The sequence below is a fragment of the Pteropus vampyrus genome, unplaced genomic scaffold, assembly GCF_000151845.1.
Source record: "Pteropus vampyrus isolate Shadow unplaced genomic scaffold, Pvam_2.0 Scaffold436, whole genome shotgun sequence".
Lineage (NCBI taxonomy): Eukaryota > Metazoa > Chordata > Mammalia > Chiroptera > Pteropodidae > Pteropus > Pteropus vampyrus.
The window spans coordinates 425125-444974 of record NW_011889217.1 but is presented as its reverse complement, the minus strand read 5'-3'; the positions used below and the strand labels follow the sequence as shown (position 1 = coordinate 444974).

The following is a 19850-nucleotide window of genomic DNA, read 5'->3' as shown; positions in this document are numbered from 1 at the left end:
AGTGGACATACTGTTTGCTCTCTGCTATCTTTAGTGTAAACGAGGGCTCTAAAAAAGGATTTTAATAGCCCTGGAGAGCCACCTGGTACTTCTTAAGACATTCCTCCCTGCCACCCAGATCTGCCAGAAGGATTTGCTGCATGATGTGTCTGAAGATAGCTTCTTCTTTTCTCCCCTCCAGAGAGCTTGGCCTTCAGTCCCATACCAGGCCTCCCACTTCAAGTGTCCTCACTCTACCCCAGGCCAGCGTGCCTGATCAAGCCCAAGCTCCTGTCCTTTCTTTACTGGCCATCGTTGGTTCTGTTTGACCGACTCATATACCTACTGTCAGGATTTTATGCCCAGTCATAAAATGCTTCTCTGTGAGCTCTGGTCAGTGGGACAGCTGCCCTGTCCAGCTGTGGGAATGCCATATGGTTTTTGGCCTTTCATCTTTCCTTTTGTCCTCTCTCTCTGCTAGGAGGAGCCAGTTGCCCGAGAAGGAAGGGATAAGTATAACTTGTCTACCAATAGAAAATGAAGCCTGCACTTTAAAACGATCGGTCTTTCAGAGGGACATCTGCTCCCAGTGCGCCAGTTCCCCTTCACCATGTGTGACTTCCTAAGCATTTCACGCATCTCTAAAGATCTCTTTCCATGGCTGCTATAGAGATTCTCATCATATGAGCCACAGGCTAACTCTCTTGAGCCTTAATCCTTACAAAAATCCTCCCCCTATCAGAGAAGCAGAATTTGGAAGGAATCTTGATGTTGATTGGGAAGCATGCACACAAATAGGAGAAAAGGAGGAGTCTCCAGGTTGGATCTCCGGGAGACATTTTGAAAGGTCTGACTGTTCAAGATGGATGGGAACCCTTTCTTTCGTAATGGTTGCCAACATTTGTTGCTGGGCAGTGTGCTAGGGCCTTTTCATGCAGTGCCTCATTTACTACAACCCACCTGTTGTCATGCCTATGACCAGTGAGGAAACTGAGGCCTAGAGGTGTGATTTGCTCAAAGTCACATAGCTAATAAATGAAGAAGCTGGCATTCCTGGGATAAAAATGCATGTGTCTGTCATAACATTTTGGCTTGGCCAAATAGTAGGTGCTTGATAAATGGTGATTTGAATGAATGAAGTGGCAGGTGCACTGGATGAATGTGCCCAGTGAGGAGGGGCAGGAATGGGGGCTGGATATCTTCCTGGTCCCCTGAGAGGCATGGGCACCTGCTGTTAGTGCTGGGAGTTGTGGACTTGCCAGGGCCTGTCTTTTTTATTAAGAATGTTACCCACGGTATTATAGCAGTCCACCCAAAGAAGCCTAGAACTGACATTTCCGTAATCCCAAGGGAGAAAGAGGAAGACGCATACTTCTCTCATCTATCATCCCGCTGATCTGGTGTTCCTAGGGGCTAACACCTGCAAAAATATACTCTGCCATTCCCTTCTCCCAGGATCACACAGGTTGAGGCCAGGCTGGGAGGTAGGGTGGAAGGGGTGATGTATAGTTCAGGTCATTTTAGAAAACTGCCTAACTGGTTCTAAGTGTGGGCCAGACACTGGAATGCCTTACTCAGTCCAAGGAACTATTGCATCCCACGTGGGGAAAGGGGCAGAACCAAGTCTCTTCCTTGGGTTTCTCCTCCAGACTGCCATCGTTCTGGGGGCTTGGCTCCAGAGGTGCCCATTTATGGCTCCACATTTCCAGTTCCTGGGAGAGGAAAAATGCTTAGTTTAGTCTCAGTCAGGCGTCTGCTTAGATCAAACAGTTGTGGCCAGGCGGCCAGGTCCTGTGGTTAAGAGCCCCTTGCCTCTGCCATTAGAGAGAGGACCAAGAGAAGGGAACACTGGGCAGCTGCACTTGGAGGTCTGCTGCACAGGTGTGGAAGGGCTTTGTTGAGACACTGCCCTTTCACTTGAAAAAGTGTTCAGTGGGTCTGAATTGTGTTTGAAAATGTTCAGAGAAAGCTAACTCTTCTAGAGTCTTCATGGGGCTGAAGGAACTAGGAAAGTACCAGGCACAGGCCTCTCTGCCCATCACTGAAAGGTAGAAAGCTTGGGGAGGAAAGTAAGTCTGGTTTGGGGTGAAGGTTGTTACAAGATTGTTAAGATGATTAAATGACAATGCCATGCATGTAAAACACCCCGTGCCTATCTATCATATCTTCCCAATGAATATTAGCAAGGTATTGTTGCAATAATAATAATTACAACAACTTCATGGTTTTCATATGCTGTTTCTAAACTTTGAACTTTTTTTTGCTTCATGACTTTAGAGAATTAGCCAAAGGCAGAATTCTGAAAGTCTTAACTGGTGAGACAGCCAAAGAATACAGCGTGTGATGTTGGGCACAGTTTTCTCTTTCACCATGTATGGTTAGAAAGCTTTCTCATGGGCTGGAGAAAGGAGCTCTTGTGTAAGATGCTTCCTTAATTCACTTAGTGGTCTCTTGGCTGCTTTGTATGACTTCCTGGAACTTGTTTTCTTTGAGTGGTTCGTTTTCCTGAGTCACCCACCTGAAGCTGGGTTTTGTGGCGCTGTTCGCCTGCTTTGTGCTCATAGAGGCAGCCTTGTGGAGCACCAGTTTACAAGTCTTCTCTCGAGAGCCTGGAGAGAGCGCTTTGGGCATCCCACTTCTGAAGCTTTGTAACCACTTCAGGCCCTTCCTTGCAAGACACTTTTTTTTTCTCCAAAGTAGAGGGCCCTGATCTTCTTGATTCCAAGAGAGATTAGGAAAGACCATAAAATGAGAATTCCAGAGTGCTGGGCTCCAGTCCCAACTGTGTCACTTATGTGGCCTTAGTTTCTTCATGGCGTTGTTGGGAGGATTCTGGTCGGGATGAGAGCACATGTGTGGAAGGGCTTATGAATTGCTAAGTGTAAGGATGGCGGTGTCAATGGTGTAACTGCCCTTAGTAACATAGGGCCATGGGGGTTGGTTAAGAACAGAGACTCACACTGGTGACCCTGAAGGAGACCTTTGGTTAGAGCTTCTCAGAAAGGATTGCTCTCTGCCATTGCATGTTGAAACCCATCCATCAATTTATCCATCCATCCATCCATCCACCCATCCGTCCGTCCGTCCGTCCGTCCGTTATTTATTGAGCTCTTATTGTATGCCGGGCCGTGTTCAAGGCACTGGGTGAATAAATAGTAAAAAATTCCAGCCTTCGTTGAGCATACATTCTAGTGGGGGGAGACTGAAAATATATAAGTAAATAAAACATGGAGTACCTTTCCATGAACAGACTTGGTGCTTTGGGGCTCAGTGGTCGGCATCCTGAAGCAGGTGTTATCCTCTCTCACATACACCCTCTCAGACACCCTATTTATATCGTGGCATGTACCACACTGCTTCCCACCATATGCTATGAACACTGGAAGGGCAGAGATTGAATTGGATTTGCCCTGTTTCTCTGGTGCCTAGTTTAGTGACAGACACCTGATAGGCACACGATGTGGTTATCAACCTTAGTGGACCATATAAATAAAGAGGGTAGAAGTGAAAAGTCCCATAGGCGCTAGTTTCCTGGGTATCTTTTCTGTAATTAGTCTATAAATAGTATGTAAATAAATGACACGTATATTTAAATGCCTTTTCACCCATCAATACTATTTCCTTTTAGCACTTCCATAGATTTTAAAATAGCTCCATTCCGTTATATGGCTGTACCATGATTTATTTAACTAGTTCCCTAGTGGTGCTTATGTCATTGTTTGCAATCTTTTGCTATGACGAACACTCCTTGGGGGAACTACATCATTCATATATCATTCTCACATTTACAAGTCCTACAGGATAATTCCGAGAAGTGGGATTGCTGACTCAGGCTATACCACTTGATATTAATTTGTAAATGAGGGCAGAAAAATGAGGCCCAAAAGTGGAGTAATGACCATGTGTAGTGGACAAGTTACCAGTCCCTGTGTTCTGCCGAAAGGCCTTCTGGCATCTGATATCACTTCTTTTGTTTCTGTACTAGGCTGGAGAGTCCATGTTCAATCGTGCTAAGCTCCTCAACATTGGCTTTCGAGAGGCCTTGAAAGACTACAACTACAGCTGCTTCGTATTTAGTGATGTGGATCTCATTCCAATGGATGATCGTAATGCCTACAGGTGTTTTTCACAGCCACGGCACATTTCTGTAGCAATGGATAAGTTTGGATTTAGGTAAGAGCTGTTCACCGAAGTCCACAGAAAACACATTTCTCTGTGATATGACAACAGGAAATGCAGTTCCTCCAGCCCAGGAGTGTCTCTTTAGGCTCTGGAAAAGAATGCCTACTCTGAGAAATGAGTGCTTTTTAAGTCCAAAATTAGTTATTGTTTGAGAAGGTAAGTGGAGTGCAGAAATGCCTATAATCCCTGTACCTCCAGACAAGAATAGTTTTTAATGTTTGAGATGGCTCGTCTAGGCTCCAGACAAATCCTGTTTCTTTGTTTTCTTCTCTCTCCTTCCCCACCCAGTTTGGGAAGCAAATTAGAATCATTCTCCTCTAGTAAATTCTAGGGCTTGCATACCTCAGTAAATGTTCCTTGGTACTTTAAGCAGAACATGATTTTTAAACAGAAACATGATTCTGTTTCTCAGCAACACACAGGCTTCTGCTTAAACCTGAGGCCCAAATGTTTCTACCCAAATGCCCTTAGTGAGAAGGTCAGCTGATGCTTGCCCCCAGGGACAGTGGTATAATCCAAAGCATTTTTTCATAGGTGGAAAATTACCCTGTAGTCCATAGTTTTATCTTAATAAAGAAACAAACAAATGTTTATTTTCTTCCATAATTTATCCATACTTGTATTAAGACAAATTGGTTTTAAATCACCTATCAGTTGCATAACCTGACCCTTCCCTCCCTGCTGTAAGAAGCTGCAGGAAGTTGTGCTACAGGTTACAGTTTGTATACGCACCTGCCTCGGGCTGATTACAAGGGTGGGCCGGCCTGGGCCTGACCAGCAAGCAGTCCCTTGGTTTGGATACAGTTGCTTTCTTTCAGACTCAGTTTTATTCTCATAATTCTTTCTATCTTCCTTTGCTGAGGGAATGAGCTCTTTGAGATGAATATAGTTAGGGATGTTATGAAGTCCTTCCCCCAGATCAAAAGTATTCAGGCCGTAAACTTGCTGTCTTCAAGGGGGAAAAAAATTGTAAACAGCTCTCTGCCCCACATCTTCCCTCCCTCTCCTCCCTGTTTGTGTCATCTTCTCTTTGAGATGCACGGGCTCGTACCCCGGCCTCTCTTAATTCCTCCCTGGAAGCATGGTGGTGAGCACCTAATTCTTTACCACAGCACCATGTCTGTTTTTTCCAGAACCACTTAAGCTTGTGAGATGGGGCAGAAGGAGGTAAGAGAAAGCAGCAGAAACAGCAAAAGCAGATCTTATCAACTGAGCTGTACTTCCCTTCAAAGTGGCAAAGAATCCATTTCTATAAAAACACTGATTATCAAAAAATCTTGGCCTGGGCACCTCTGGTTCAAACCGTCACATTTTAAGTGCAGGCTGAGTGTGAGGAAAGCTGAAAGGTGGATGACTTGGCACCTCGGTGATGACACCTCATTACAAACAGATTACCTTAGATTCTAAAGCAGGCCCCCAGGGATCTTCACTTATGGATACTTGCAGTCAGAATTCCTGCATGTATTTGAAAATAAGAATCGCTTTTTCTTTTCATAGGTTCTGTATGGTTTGCCTGACTTGTCCCTCTAAGTCTGAGTTAGAGTTTTCCATAATTTGTGTGATAGATTTTGGTCTCTTTGGATTCTAGTAAGAGACCGAGTGTGTTTTGGAACTGTGCACGGGGCCATCACAAAACCATAACCTTTAAAGCACCCACAGAAGGCCTTTGCATGGCCTCCAGGCACATCCTGATTCTTGACATTTCTCATCACTGCTTCCTCTGTATCCCTCAGGAGCCCAAGAGTCATAACCATTGAAATATTGAAATATAAAAAGATTTAGACAGATGAGAGATCCTTGATGCCCTGCTGCTTGAAAGTGTGTCCAAATAGCTTCACCATTATACATTTTGCTAAGTTCAGTATATGGTAGAAATTTCTAAGAAAATTTTATTTTTAGGAAATTTTTAGAAATGCTGTCTTGACTGTTAGAGTCAGTGTTCAGGCCAATATACCTTAAGAAGAATGAAAGCTAGACTAGTAGATGGATGAGCACAGGGAGACTGTAAAACACTCTCAGATTCCTGGACCTCCTGGATAGGGATTTCCTGTGCAGGAGCAGGACACCTGAGAAACAGATTCCTGAGCAGTGCAGAAAAACTGAGCTTTATGCTCTTGTCACTGACCGATTTTCTAGATCACCACAGAAGCAACACAGTATTCTTAGAATGAGGAAGACTCTACTTTAGACTCTACTTTTTGAGATATATCTTCTCTAAAATAATCTTTGTCTGATATAAAAACAGAACAAAGAAAACCCTCATAAACCCCCGCTTAAAAAGTTCCAGAGAATAAAAGTAACTTTAGAAGTGTTTCTGGTTTGATCAAGCTTTTTTTTTTTTTTGAGAAAGTCAAAACTTACTAATAACTGGTCCCTTGTGTATATGTGTGTGTGTGTTTTTTTATTTCCTCAGCCTACCTTATGTTCAGTATTTTGGAGGTGTCTCTGCTCTAAGTAAAGAACAGTTTCTCACCATCAATGGATTTCCTAATAATTATTGGGGCTGGGGAGGTGAAGATGATGACATTTTTAACAGGTAATGGTCACAACTTAGATCTCCTTCTTCCCTGTCACTGTTCATTTCCTGTTTTTCATTCAGTGCTTGGTTATTCTGCAAGGATCAGCCCTCAGGAGGGATGCAGTGCCTGCTAAGCCCAGATTCTTAGTTGTGCACTGTATAGACACTATAGGTGCTGAAGATGTCTTTAGGAAAATTAGCTTCTGTGATTTTTGCATTAGCCTTGGAAAATGTAAAAGGAGAACCAAGTGAAGGGATGGGCTTACTTTGACATGTAACACATGCCATTTTGTACTGAAGGAGTAAACGTGTCCTTTGCAAAAAATCAGCATCTCACTGTGGTCCTGTTTTAGTGTGGAAGAAGTTTCTTTGGGCAGGATCCCAAATTATTCACAGACTATTTGTACTATTTATTTATTTATTTTTTGGACTTCATTTTAACATACACAAAAGAGGACAGAGTAGTGTGATGAAACTCTGTGGATCCACCAGGCACTAACAACCATCATTTCATGACCAACCTACCCCATCTACACCCTGGGGCTCTTTGGAAGCTGGTAAAACCTTTATCGTGTGGGTTCTCATTGCATGTGGTAAAAAACCATCTGTCAGTAGCATTTGAAACCACATTCTGCCCAGTTCTCTTTGGCAAGGAGGCTTCAATCCTGCCAACCACCTATGAGCCAGTCCGAACTTGTCACTGTTTGATGTCAGAATACAGCCTAGTGCCTTCTTGATTGGAGTACACTGATTTGATCAGTTAACAGAAGGTGCCTGTCAGAGCAGCACCCAAGTCATTTAAGGTTAACTTTGTGTGAGAAGTTGGTATAGATCCAAGTCTTTAATATAGGCCAGAAACCTTTAAATTGTCCAGGAACAGCCAGTCCTGCCTCTTGCCTAACTTTTCTATTCCTGCTGCCAAGGTTTTGGTCTTGGTCCTCATTTCTTTCCCTCAGACTCTACTCAGAACCTTCTGCCCTGTCCTGGCTGCCTGTAGTCTTATTTCCTGCTCTCCATTCTTACACTGCTTATCAGAGAGATGTCTCGTAGGCCAAAAACTTTGAGAAACACTGCATATTACTTTCCCTTCAGACACTGGCATTGTTCGCTGGGATGTTTAAAGCTCTGTATAGGCCTCTGTGATTTAGCCTTTGCCCTTCTTTCTAGCTCATCTCCAGCCACTTCCTGCTCCAGATTCTTTCACCAGTCCCTGGAAGCTGGTGTTGCTTCCTGAGGGCACTCTCCTTGTTCTGCCTCCCTGCCTTTGCCTGTGCTGTCGGAAATGCTCTGGCAGACACCCATTTGTTTTCATATCTCGGTTCTGCCTGGTGTTGCTCAGGTAGCGTTAATTGCTTCTCTCTGTGCCCCACAACCCCACCTTCCCTTCTTCACCTCCATCCTGGCACTGACTGACCTGTATTCTAAGCATCCATACTGTAAGTTCCACGAAGGCAGACACATCTAGAGCCAAATTCAGCTGAACATAATAGTCACCAACACAAACCACGTAATCAGTGGTAAAAGAACATGGGGAAAGGGTGTGAGTTTTAACCAGTGCCATACTGGGCTGGGGTCTGGGCCAAGTAAGAACAGTAAGCAGGATGCTGGGTGGGGCAACAGTCTTGTATCTGGGGTGATCAGACCCAAGCTTATGGCAGCTCTACGATGATGGTTTGTCCATTTATTCCTTGCAGATTAGCTTTTAGAGGTATGTCTATATCTCGCCCAAATGCTGTGATTGGAAAGTGTCGGATGATTCGCCACTCAAGAGATAAGAAAAATGAACCCAATCCTCAGAGGTATGTTCTGTGTGCACTTATATTCCTTCTTCTCCCTTTAGGATGGGGCAGGGTGCAGGAATAAGGCTCTGGAGAGAGCTCTGTGCCTCGAGGGTATGGAACGGTTCAGTCCATGGGGTGTGGTGACAGGAACAATGAAGTACAAACATTTAATAGTTTTTTTTCTTAAGATTTTTGTTTTTACACCAATCACACTTGCCCTTTTTTTTCTTGTAGATTTGACCGAATTGCACATACGAAGGAGACAATGCTCTCTGATGGTTTGAACTCACTCACTTACGAGGTGTTGGACGTACAGAGATACCCATTATATACCAAAATCACAGTGGACGTCGGGACACCGAGCTAGCATTTTGGTGCACTGATAAGAGACCTAAAAATGGCCAGGGACCTCAGCTGTGTCGCTGCCAATGTGCTGGGCTGGTCTCTCTCATTCTTACCAATCAGAGTGATAGGCCCCCTTCACTCATCACTCACATGCCTTTCCAGATGGCCAGGACAGAGTCGGGTATTTTGTCCCCAAATTGGCTCAGCATGTGACTTCTTAGCTCTACGAGGCGTTTGTAAGTGTAGAACCAGTCAGCCTTTGGGGGGCTCTCAGCACATCTACAGTGTCACCCTAAAGAATCAGAGCTGTATACAACCCCAAAATTGGTTCCCGTGGGACTCATTCCCAGCTATAAACTATTACTTTGTTGTGAAATAGGTAGGACTTTTGCTTTAAAATGTGTATTCATATTATTTTATGAAAAATTGGAGAGTGCTGCTGAAATTGTATTGATGTGATATTTTTTGGTCGTCATATTTTAACAAAACATACAGCTTAACTATTCTCATTTTACTCCCTCCTCTCTCTTCTTTTAGAGGTATGCAGCTGTCAACAATCACTGTGTGTGTCTTTTCTTAGCAAAAGAATTTTAAAACTTGAGCCTTGGACCTTTTGCCCTGTTAACTGGTGAATTCCAAGGCAACGTTAGCCATCAGATCAAAAGCCTTGGGTGTTCTCACATTCAGTGGCCTTTCTCCACATTGATTTGTGAATGTAAAACTTTTTTAAAACAGCAATTTGAAGTATTTTAAAGAAAGACCAAATTGGATTTTGTTTATCATCTAGCTTGATTTTGTGTTGATCCAGATTTGCATAGCTGTTTAGTGTTAAGTCTTGGCAATTTATTTTTCTGAGCATGCTATGTAAACTTGAATTTCCTATATATTTTTATTGTGGTGTTTTAAACGTGGGGAAGTGACAGAGCATTTTTTTTTTTAGGGGGAAAAATTATGTATGCTGTAGTGGCCATGAACAGGCCCTGATTTAGCTGGCAGGCCAGGTTTTGTGAAGAGCAAAATCACCTTCGGATCCTTCGATGAGAGCAAGGCCTCCTGGTCAGCTTTATCCTGCTGGAGCTCTACAGGGAGACTGAAGCCTTGGCCCACCAGTTAGGGCTTCCCTCCTCCTCACCCTCCCCAGGCAGGCAGGGCAGAGGGAACCTCCACCTCCTTGGACTGACACCCCTCCCCCCACCTCCTGTCAGGGCCCTAGGCTGAGGGGTTGTAAATGACAGCAATCAGGTTGTTTACTGGCCCTTTTCCTGGGGAGGTGGAGGGAACCTCAGTTATGGACCCCCGTGGAGTCTGGGGGCTGCCTCCCTCTGTAGGCTCTGCCCCACACTGCGTGGCTCACCTTGCAGGACCGGTTTTCCTTCCTCCCTCCCTCTTTTTATTCCTTTGCCTCCTACCTGTTCCCTAAAACTTGCCTGTGGCACTCAGGGTCAAACAGACTATTCATTTCCAGCGTGAATGTGCCTTTTAATTAGAGATCTAGAACGAAATTCAGCTGAACCCACCCACACTCCCTCACGACCACTCTGGTGCCTAAAGCTTCCCCTGCCTTCTCAAGTCTTTAGCAGGTGCCTCCTACTCTAGGGAGGCTGAACCACGGGGCTATGTTTCACAAACCCACCTCTGTTGGGAGAGGCTTAGCTTGCCTGGGATGAGATGCTTGAGGCAGTTTCTACTATTCGGTGCTCTTGCTGGGTCCAGCCTGGGCTAAGGGCATGAGATTCAGCTGTCTAATCCCAGGGTTGACTTTCCAGCTGGTGGCAGCTCAGACCGCCACCACTGACCTCCTGGGAACCAGCTCCCTCAGTGTGGAGGTTGAGTCGGGCCCTAATCTTACCTGTGCCTTTATTGCTTTGAGCATCTCAGATGCTAACTTGGTTTTTTTTCCCAGGAGCCTTTGTATTGATTAAAATTTATTTTCCACTGCAGAAGCAGTTGGGCTATGCAAAGAGTATTTCTTCTGTGAGCTCCCTGCTCCTTAATAGTGATGTTCCTAAAACTAAGAACAACTGCCCTGAGAGGGAGTTTTGGGAAATGCGAAGAATGAAGGCCTCTCTTTCTGACCCCAGATCCTGACTTTTCCAAAGTGCCTTAAAAGAAAGGATACAAATCCTGGGTGATAACTTCTTTGTTACTTTACTCTTGAAACAAAATTCAGACTTTTTTTCTTCTTTTCCTGTTGTATTTTCCTTCAGGTTACATTGGAATAGTCAAGTATATGGTTCATTCTCAGAACCAAGGGAAATCCTGTGTCACCTGTTCCTTATTCGCTAACCTTCTGGTGCTCTCATGGGGTCCACCTAGGCCCAAGGTTAGGCTGGACCCTTGCCTGGTCTTGTTTGATGCTGTAGGTCTTGTTTTCTTCCTGGGGAGTTCAGGGCTGACGGTTCAGGGAGCACTTCCTTCAGCTGGAAGTTGTTACCGTGGAGTTGTCATGTGCTGTGCCTTTCTCTGTTTTGGTCCTTCCTGTTGCTGGTGACCCTGTAAAGAGGCCTTTGTAAAAGATCAGAGGGCAGAGGTGGCACAAGTCGGTAAAGGAAATGCTGGTGCTGGCTCTCAGCATGGGCGGGGTCTCTGCTGACCCCAGGGCTGGCCATGGGGTACCCCACAAAGCCAGGACAGCAGCTTTCCTGTCCTGGGGACCTGTTGTGCTGTGTATTTTGATTTCCCTTGTGTGCAGATGTATGTATTTACCATTGTAAGGGGGTGGGGGAATGTCTGACTTTGGTGTTCAAAACAGAACTGTATTTTTTGCCTTTAAAATCTAATAATATAACGTGAATAAATGACCCTATCTTTGTAACTGCAGATGGTTTCTCTTCTGATTTAAGGGGTTTGGGCTCTCCTAGAACTGGAAGGCAGTGATTGGGGCTGCCTGATGGGAAAATCTAAGGAAAGCAGAGGTCTGCTTCCTGTACCTCCCTGGCTCAGAAGTGTCATGGCTGAGGCATTGGGTGGCCGGAGGTGGTGGCATATCCACACACCACCGAGGAATCACACAGCTGAAGTACACACACCTCACTGGAATCAGCTCATAAGAAAAATATTCTGAGATAGCCCAGGTTAAATTATAGCAGCCTGAGAGTGAAAGAGACAGAACTTTTAGTCTGTTCATGGCTGTGGGCCAGCTAACAAAAGACTTCTCATATTCCTGTTTTACCCGTTGGAATTTCAGACTAATTTCCAGGTGGCTATTTTGCAGATTATTTTAGCCAGGCACCATCTAATTCCAGGAGCCTCTGCTAGTTTACACGTGAGTTTTCCGGACTGCCACCCACACTTCTTAGGAGCAGACATTTCTTTATTCGGACTTTTGCTATTCCAGAGCTAGTCCTACTTCACCTTCTCCCACCCCATTGCTTATAGCTCATGTAAATTCTTTCAGACTACCTCTTTCTCCTCCCTTCCCCTTACATGATGTATAAAATGCTTACAAAACTGTGAGACAACAGACATGGCTGTCTAGCCATACTATTGGTAGTTTTGTCTTCATACTCCCAAATCGGTCTTTTGGCTAGCATTTTGCCTCAATAAAACCTTATTTAAAAAAAAAAAAGATCGTGGAAGTTAAAGATTTTTAAGTTTAACACAGCTATTTCTCCATTGGTGCCTCATTTTCTTCTATGTATAATGGGAATAATAACACAGAATTTTTGAAGCTTAAAGAGATGATATATCTAAAACAATGACTGACACGCTCACTACACAACTACACAGTGCTTACTTACTACATGGTAGCTGTTGCCACTTCAAATAGAATTTTCCCTAACAGTTCTCTGGCCACATTTCTGCTATTTCAACAAACGCCAGGAGAGTTCTGAGATTGTTCTCAGAGCCACTTTATGCAAGGCGTTTATAGTGTCACTTAATTGGTACTATACAAGGTAAGGTTTCTTGTCAGCCCTAGGAAATTTAATTGGATGTTCTAAAGGGTCTTAGCTGTGATCCAAGGATGTGAGATAGTAAGTACTTGTCCTTACTGCCCCTGAGGTCAGGCGTCAGCAGTCTCTTATATGCTGCTTAGATTGATTGGCATCTGAAAGAAGTGGGCCAGAGGAAACCAGGGTGTGGGAGAGGTCATCCCTGCTGTCCAGGCCGATGGTGCTGCAAAGGTGGGGCCAGTTGGGAAACAGGAGCAGGAAGGGCAGCCCCTTGGAGTTCCCCTCCTCCTTGTCTCTACCCGTCCCTGTGGCTGCCGGAAGAATTCTTAGTGGCCCGAGGCCTGAGCAGAGGTAGTCTGGGGCTTAGATCTGACCTTCAAACAAGAGGTTCTGGTTCTTTGGACAAAGTGCTGCCTTACAGGCTTTGTAAGCTGCAAGGTCTGGATTAAGTGGGACAACTTTCCCGCCCCAAAGATGCACATAGCCACACAGATGCATATACACAAATACGAGTAACAAATCTTACATGTGCCTATGAGAGACCAGAATGCCTGGGTTCGAATCTCGCCGCTGCCTCTTGCTAGTTCTATGACCTTGAGCAAATGACTTAACCTCTCTGTGCCTCAGTTTGTTCATCTGTATAATGGGGATAACAGATTTCGTAGGGTTGTTATGAAGATGAAGTGAGTTAATACTTATCAAGCACTTAAAGCATGCCTAGTGCATAATAAGCATATGTGTTACAAATGTTTGTTAAATATTTTTAAATGCATGTGGGCACATGTGCTGACATGTACATACAGACTAGATTGCTGTACACATTACCTATTTACACGCCAGACGCAGTGGAGATCTTCCTTTTTCCTCTTCTAGGCCACATGTCTGGGGCTTAACTATGTGGCAGTTGGGCAGGTGAACCTCAGGGTAAGTGACCACCCCTCTTGGGGAGACACCCAGGACCTCAGCAGTGGTGCTTCCCCCTCCTCTTCCCCCACCTCGCCTTAGCAAAGGTGTTTGGGAATGATGGCCTTGGGGGCTTGAACCCCTCTGGTGGGCTCCAGTGGCCAGGAAGGGAAGAAGGTAGGAGAAAGAGGTCCAAGGACAGGTTCCTGGGGTTGGCTACTGCCTTGGGAAGTGCTCTGTCTCTAGTCTCCCACTTCGCATGTGACGCAGACCAAGTCTGAGCCAGCCAGAGCCCAGTAGTCACGAGTGTGGATTTAGTGGGCACCAGATTCCCCTTTCCCGCATATAGTAGCTCTTTTCTATGGGAGAATGTGACCTGGATGCCACGTCACTGATCACAGATGTCTTTTGGAGGCAGGGCTGTGGTGCCCGGGTAGATGGGGGCCAGTAGAGATATGTGAGTAGAAACTCCCCAAGCAGGAATGTTTGCTGCTGGTGACAGAGGGGAAGCTGTATGTGCGTGTTGGGGGTGGGGAGGAGGAAGAGGTCAAAGGAATGAGAAGATGACCTAGTTTTAGGTGTTACCAAGTTTCCACCACACTCCCAGGCTCCCCTTCTCTTGTTTCTTCCAGGAGCATTCCTAGGAGCTGATTTCTTAGAACTGGAACTTCTAACCCCTTTAGAAAGGAAATTAGGTTTGTCTGGCTGAGCCAGTCATGCCAGACAAGCCTCATTTCCTTCTGGCAGAGTCCCCAGGCAGGGAATGTAGCCACTGCTTTTGTCTGGGCCCCAGGATCTGTACCCAGGCTGTGAGGCAGAGGAACCTGTGGGACACGGTTGTCATAGGGAGTGATTGAGTCAGTAGACCAGAAACCAAAGGAGCGTGGCACTCCAAGGACATCTACACTGGAGCAAGATGTGTGCTAGGTCACCTGACAGGGGGCCTAGGAAGCCAGCCATGAAGAAGCCATACAATGACCATTCCTTCTGGTGCTCTCTGCCTTCCCGTTCACTCTGTGACTCTGGGCAAGTTGATTCCCCTCTCTGAGCCTCGGCGAGCCTGTTTGCTCTTCTGTTTTTCAACTTGCTCTTAGAATCCGTACCTGGTCTCCCCACAGTTCTGCCCAGCAGGAAGTACTCTGGTCTTGAGTAAAAATAGCAGGATCACTCCTGCTTGCCCTGTCTTCTCCCAGGGCTACTTGAGCATTAAGGGATAAACTGTTGAAGCCTTAGCTGGTGGGGATAGAAGGGATGTCGTTGCCGATGCTATCTCCCTCCTCTGCCCGAGGCCCCTCCAGGCTCTGGGCAGACTCCTCTCACCTGCTCTCGCTTAGGTTTTCAAAACTCAGGCTTCCTGATCCTCCCAAGGGACCTGAGGGAGAAGCACAGGAGTGAGGGCACAATGGCTGAGCCTCTGCTCAGCTCTGGGAAAAGGAAGTTGGATTAAAGGTGGTATAGGAGCCAGCTCCATACCCAGGTTTCTTTCAGGTGAACCATCTTCCCTGTACAAAAGGACTTAGAATATTATAACCTTACAGAGTCTCCCTAGGGAAGTGCAATTCAAAACACTGAGATACCACTTCACACCCACTAGGATGGCTATTATCAAAAAAACAGTGACAAGTATTGCTGAGGATGTGGACAAATTGCTAGTGGGAGTGCAAAATGGTTCAGCCCCCGTGGAAAGTGGTATGGTGATTCCTCAAAAAAATTAAACAGAATTACCACATGATCCCGCCTTTCTACTTCTGGGTACATATCCAAAAGAAATGAAAGCACAGACTTGAACAAATATCTGTACACCCATTTTCATAGCAGAACATTATTCTCAATAGCCAAAAGGTGGAAATGACCCAAGTGTCTACTGATCAATAAACGGATAAATAAAATGTGGTATCTACTTACAATAGAACATTATTCAGCTTTAAAAGGAAGGAAATTCTGACACATACTACGACATGGATGAAACTTGAAGGCATTATATTAAATGAAATAAGCCAGTTACAAAAGGGCAAATATTCTATGATTCTACTTATATGAAGTATCTAAAGTAGTCAACTCAGAGAAAGTAGAGTGATGGTTGCCAGGGGCTGTAGGCAACAGTGGAGTAGAGGAAAGATGGCGAGTTAGTGTTTAATGAGTACAGAGTTTTAGTTAGAGAAGATAAAGTTCTGGAGATGGATGGTGGTGATGGATGCACAATATGAATACTAAATGTCACAAAACTGTACACTTTAAAAATAGTTAAAATAAATTTTATTACACTATACTATAGCTTGAATGTATTCCCCAAAATTCATATGTTGAAACCTAATTTCCAATATGATAGTATTTGGAGATGGGGCCTTTGGGGGATGATTAGGTCTTGAAGGCAGAGCCCTCAAGAATAAGATGAGTGCCCTTATAAAAGAGACCCCAGAGAGCTCCTTCATCCCTTCTGCTATGTAAAGTTATAGAGAGAAAGTGCTGTCTATTCACTCTCTCACCAGACATCAAATCTAGCACCTTGATCTTGGACTTCCCAGTCTCCAGAACTGTGAAATAAATTTCTGTTGTTGATAAGCCATCCAAACTATGGTACCTTTGTTACAACAGCCTGAAAAGACTAAGTTGTATATTTTACTGTATAAAAAAAGGAGGCTCCCTGTGGCCAAGCTTGACCTTGTCCTGCCTCGGAGGTGTCCGAGTATAGTGGTGTAGGTCTAGTATCCACCTGGAGATTTTGAGAATGAGATGGGCTGGCCATGTGAGACATGCCACCTTAGAAGCAATGAATTGTGATCACTCAGTTTGAATCCAGCTTGGTGCTCTGCCCCAGATGACTGGCTTTTCAGTTGCTACCTTTTCTCAAGATAAACATCCTTCCCTAAGGAAGCTTGGTATCGCAAAGCTATGACACAGATACAACTATCCCTTGTGGGAGTGGGGGGGGGGAGGGGGCAGATGAGGGGGACTTGGATGGAGAGGATAATCCTGGATTCAGGCAAAATCTCAGGACTGGGGGGCAAGGAGGTACTTATTCCAAGAGCGCCCACTTGGGCATTTACTCTTGCAGAAACTAGGGGTTGAGCTGGAGGCTTTTAAAAAGAAGCAATGACAAGCTGGGACCAGATTACACCTGGGTACAATCACCTAGACAGGTTCTGTCTAGATGGGGAGAAGGGCCCCCAAGAGTCAGCAGGGAGAGCCTGAGTTCTGGAGCTTGGAGAGCAGGAGGGACACTTCAGAGAGATGGCTCTATGACTTGGTGACAGTGGGGGAACGTCCACCCCCATGTTGCTATGTTGGTGCAGTATTTCTGGGAGCAGACTGTAGATAAATAAATTTTAAAAATGAACCTATCCCTTGACCTTGCGATTCAGCTCCTAGGAATTTATCCAAAGAAAATAATCAAATCCATGCACCAAGATGTGCAGCAGAATTTACCCTGCTGTGCTTGTAACACTGAAAACTTAGAAGCCACCATCAATGGGGGACTGTGCTAAGTAAAATGAGGGGCATCCAAACAAATACTCTGTGACTACTGAGAGTGATGAAGTGGATCTATATTTATCAATTTGAAAGAGGTTTAAGGGAAAAGAAAAACAAACTCCAGAATGGTATTTCCTTATATGGTTGGGAACTATGAATAATTTAGTACAGAAATTACTCTGTAATTGTTTGTGGGAGCAGATGCGTGAGCAATGAAATGAAGAGATGATCTTCCTTTCTCTGCACAGACTATGCAGCCAGGCTCCCATTTTGGGGTAACAATGTTTGGTTACCCCAAGGGCAGAGGCCTTTAACATTGATGGCCCCATTGAAAGAACAGCATTGTCCCCTGGAGGGGTTGCATTCCCTGAAAGTGCCCGCACTTGGAAGGGAGATGGGGTTCCCTTCCGCAGGGGAATGATGGAGGCCTGTGGGATGTGGCATGCTATGGGGATGTCTGTGGAGGCTGAACAGCAGCTCAGGCTGGGGAGCTTCTAATGATTCTCTCATTTTGGGAAAAATTCAGTTAAGACATTTCTTGCTACTTTTTCCCGAGTGCAACTGAACATTCGTGCCTGTTATACATGGGTGATGAAAACATTAAAGCATGGAAAGCATGGTGGGAGCGGGGGACAGGGTGCTTTGCCTCTGAGGGTCAAGATTGACCTGAGGCACCTACCTGATCAGGACTCTGTGGAGAGTGTGAACCTAGGAAGAAGTGAGAGGCACGCTACTGCCCATGGCTCTTTGGCCCCAGAATCCAGAAGCCTGTTGCTGAGGGAGGACCTGACATCTGGATATTGACACAAACCTGAGCCTGGAGCTATCATAGACTTATTTCCGGGCCAGATGTGAGTGCTGGACAATTGGCCTGAGCTCCTGGACCCAGTCCCTGTCTGGGAGGCATGTGTCAGGGCAGGATGGATACCAGGCTGTGACCAGCAAGAGTGCACGCCTCTATCTTTGAATCTCTATCTGGTGGGGTGCCAAGAGCTGTGTGCCCCGCCCTGCCCTACTCTGCTCAGCTCCATGGGGCCTGGCCAGCTGGAGCTTCCTGAATTGAGAGCCTTGGACACCATGAGCCACCGGAGGTTATCCAGCCAGGGATCTGGGCCATTGGTGGGGCCTTCAGAGTGCTCCTTTTCCGCAAAAGTGTCCTGTTGCTGTCGCTGCCATGATTTTGGTCTACCCTGATGACAGCAGCACAGGAGACAGGCCAGCTGTAAGGCCCCAGCTCTGTAGTTCCCAACTTCAAAGACGCATCTGTAGTGAGAGGAGAAGTGAGGGAGGGTGCGAGCAGATTTCGTGAACTATTGGCTGACTGTAATCCCTCACATGGGTTCTCCCTGATGAGCACACCAGCACTTTCCCACCTGCTCTGTGTTGCTGGTTACAATAATCCCCATTAAAGAAAGGTAGGTTTAGGGAGGTCATGTGACTTGCACAAGAACATATAGAGTTAATGTCTGACTCAGGTCTTCTGAGCTACTGGACCATGATCCAGCCACTCATCCAGCCTAAGCAGCAGCCCCTCCACAAAACAGCATAGGAGCTAGAGACTGGAGGCTGAGCCATGCCCTGCCCTAGCCTGGGAGACATGGCCTTCACTTTGAGCCTGGACCCAGCAGAATTGCCAAGAGAAGTGCAGTGTAGACCGAGGACTGGACCCAAGAAAATGGTTTTTGTTTTTGTGTTTTTTGTTTTGTTTTGTTTTCTGTTTATGGTTTTAGAAGACCTAACGTCTTTCATGGTACCAGCTTCCTGTATCAGCGAACATCGGTGCAAACCTCACCCGAGAGACACTGAAATCACCCATGAAGTTGCAGGAGGTCTGAGTCATGGGGAACAGGGAGGAAGGGAAACCCAAGTGCTGAGGAATCCTGTGGACTCGGAGAAGAGGGGCTGCTTTCTGCCTCTGGAAACACTGCACAGGACAACAACAACCAGCCTTCTGGTTCACAGACAGTACAGCTCCTTCATCCCACTGCTTAGCCCTGTTCCTGCCCTGGGCTGACACCTGGTGTCCAGGAAGGCTCAGCACAGTCTTGTCCAAGGCTGTGAGGACCCATGGGATAGAGAGTAGAGAGACAGGCAGCTTTGCTGAAGCCTGTATTCCTCGACTCTCTCTTTTCCTTCTTGGCACCTCTTCTCCCCCACCGTATACCCTCTCCCCAAAGGAGGACAGCTGCCACACCATTCCCAATCCTTCCAAACATTCCTAGCCAATGGCATTTTCCTAAATGAAGCCAGGGACTGTGGTTTGGTCTGATGATTCATGATTTTAGACAGGCTGAACGAAGAGCTCTAAAAAGCAGGTCATTTTGTTTAATTTCATCAGACTCTAGACTTTAGTGGCTAATGTTTCATGTGGATAGAAGTTGACCTAGCCACAATGAAACTATGGAATGAGGAGAAAAGAGCTGCTGCTGAGGACAGAAGAAATCTCCACCATGACCAATTTGTCACGCAATGAATCTCAGGCGCCAGTCTGGGCCCTGCCGGCCAGCTCTGAATGCTCTGCCTCTGATTCAGGTGCTGGGGCTCAACTTTGTCACTCACAGGCCCTGGGCTCAGTGACTAGTGGGTTTGGTCGATGAGCTTGGTCCTGCTGGCTTCCCAAGGCCTGTGGGCACTCTCTCCATCTTGGGTATGCCCTGTCTTGCAGGTTTACTGCTCACACCCTCCAGAAGACTGTTCCAGGGCTTTCTTCATGGGAAACAAGGCCTGCCAGGCTTTGCCTTGGCTCTCCAGCAACCCTGAAGTGAGGACACATCCTAG

The 19850-nt window shown here is 45.8% G+C and overlaps 1 protein-coding gene across 1 annotated transcript in view; it reads left to right on the top strand.

The window, feature by feature from the left end:
- B4GALT1 (beta-1,4-galactosyltransferase 1) overlaps positions 1 to 11625 on the top strand; it is a 48125-nt gene extending 36500 nt beyond the window's left edge. The window contains exons 3-6 of the mRNA XM_011381394.2: positions 3965 to 4152; positions 6575 to 6697; positions 8374 to 8478; positions 8695 to 11625. Coding sequence (XP_011379696.1) covers positions 3965 to 4152; positions 6575 to 6697; positions 8374 to 8478; positions 8695 to 8827 — 549 coding nt within the window. The 3' untranslated portion in view covers positions 8828 to 11625. The remainder of the gene's footprint in view (positions 1 to 3964; positions 4153 to 6574; positions 6698 to 8373; positions 8479 to 8694) is intronic.
- Positions 11626 to 19850: the final 8225 nt, after the last annotated feature.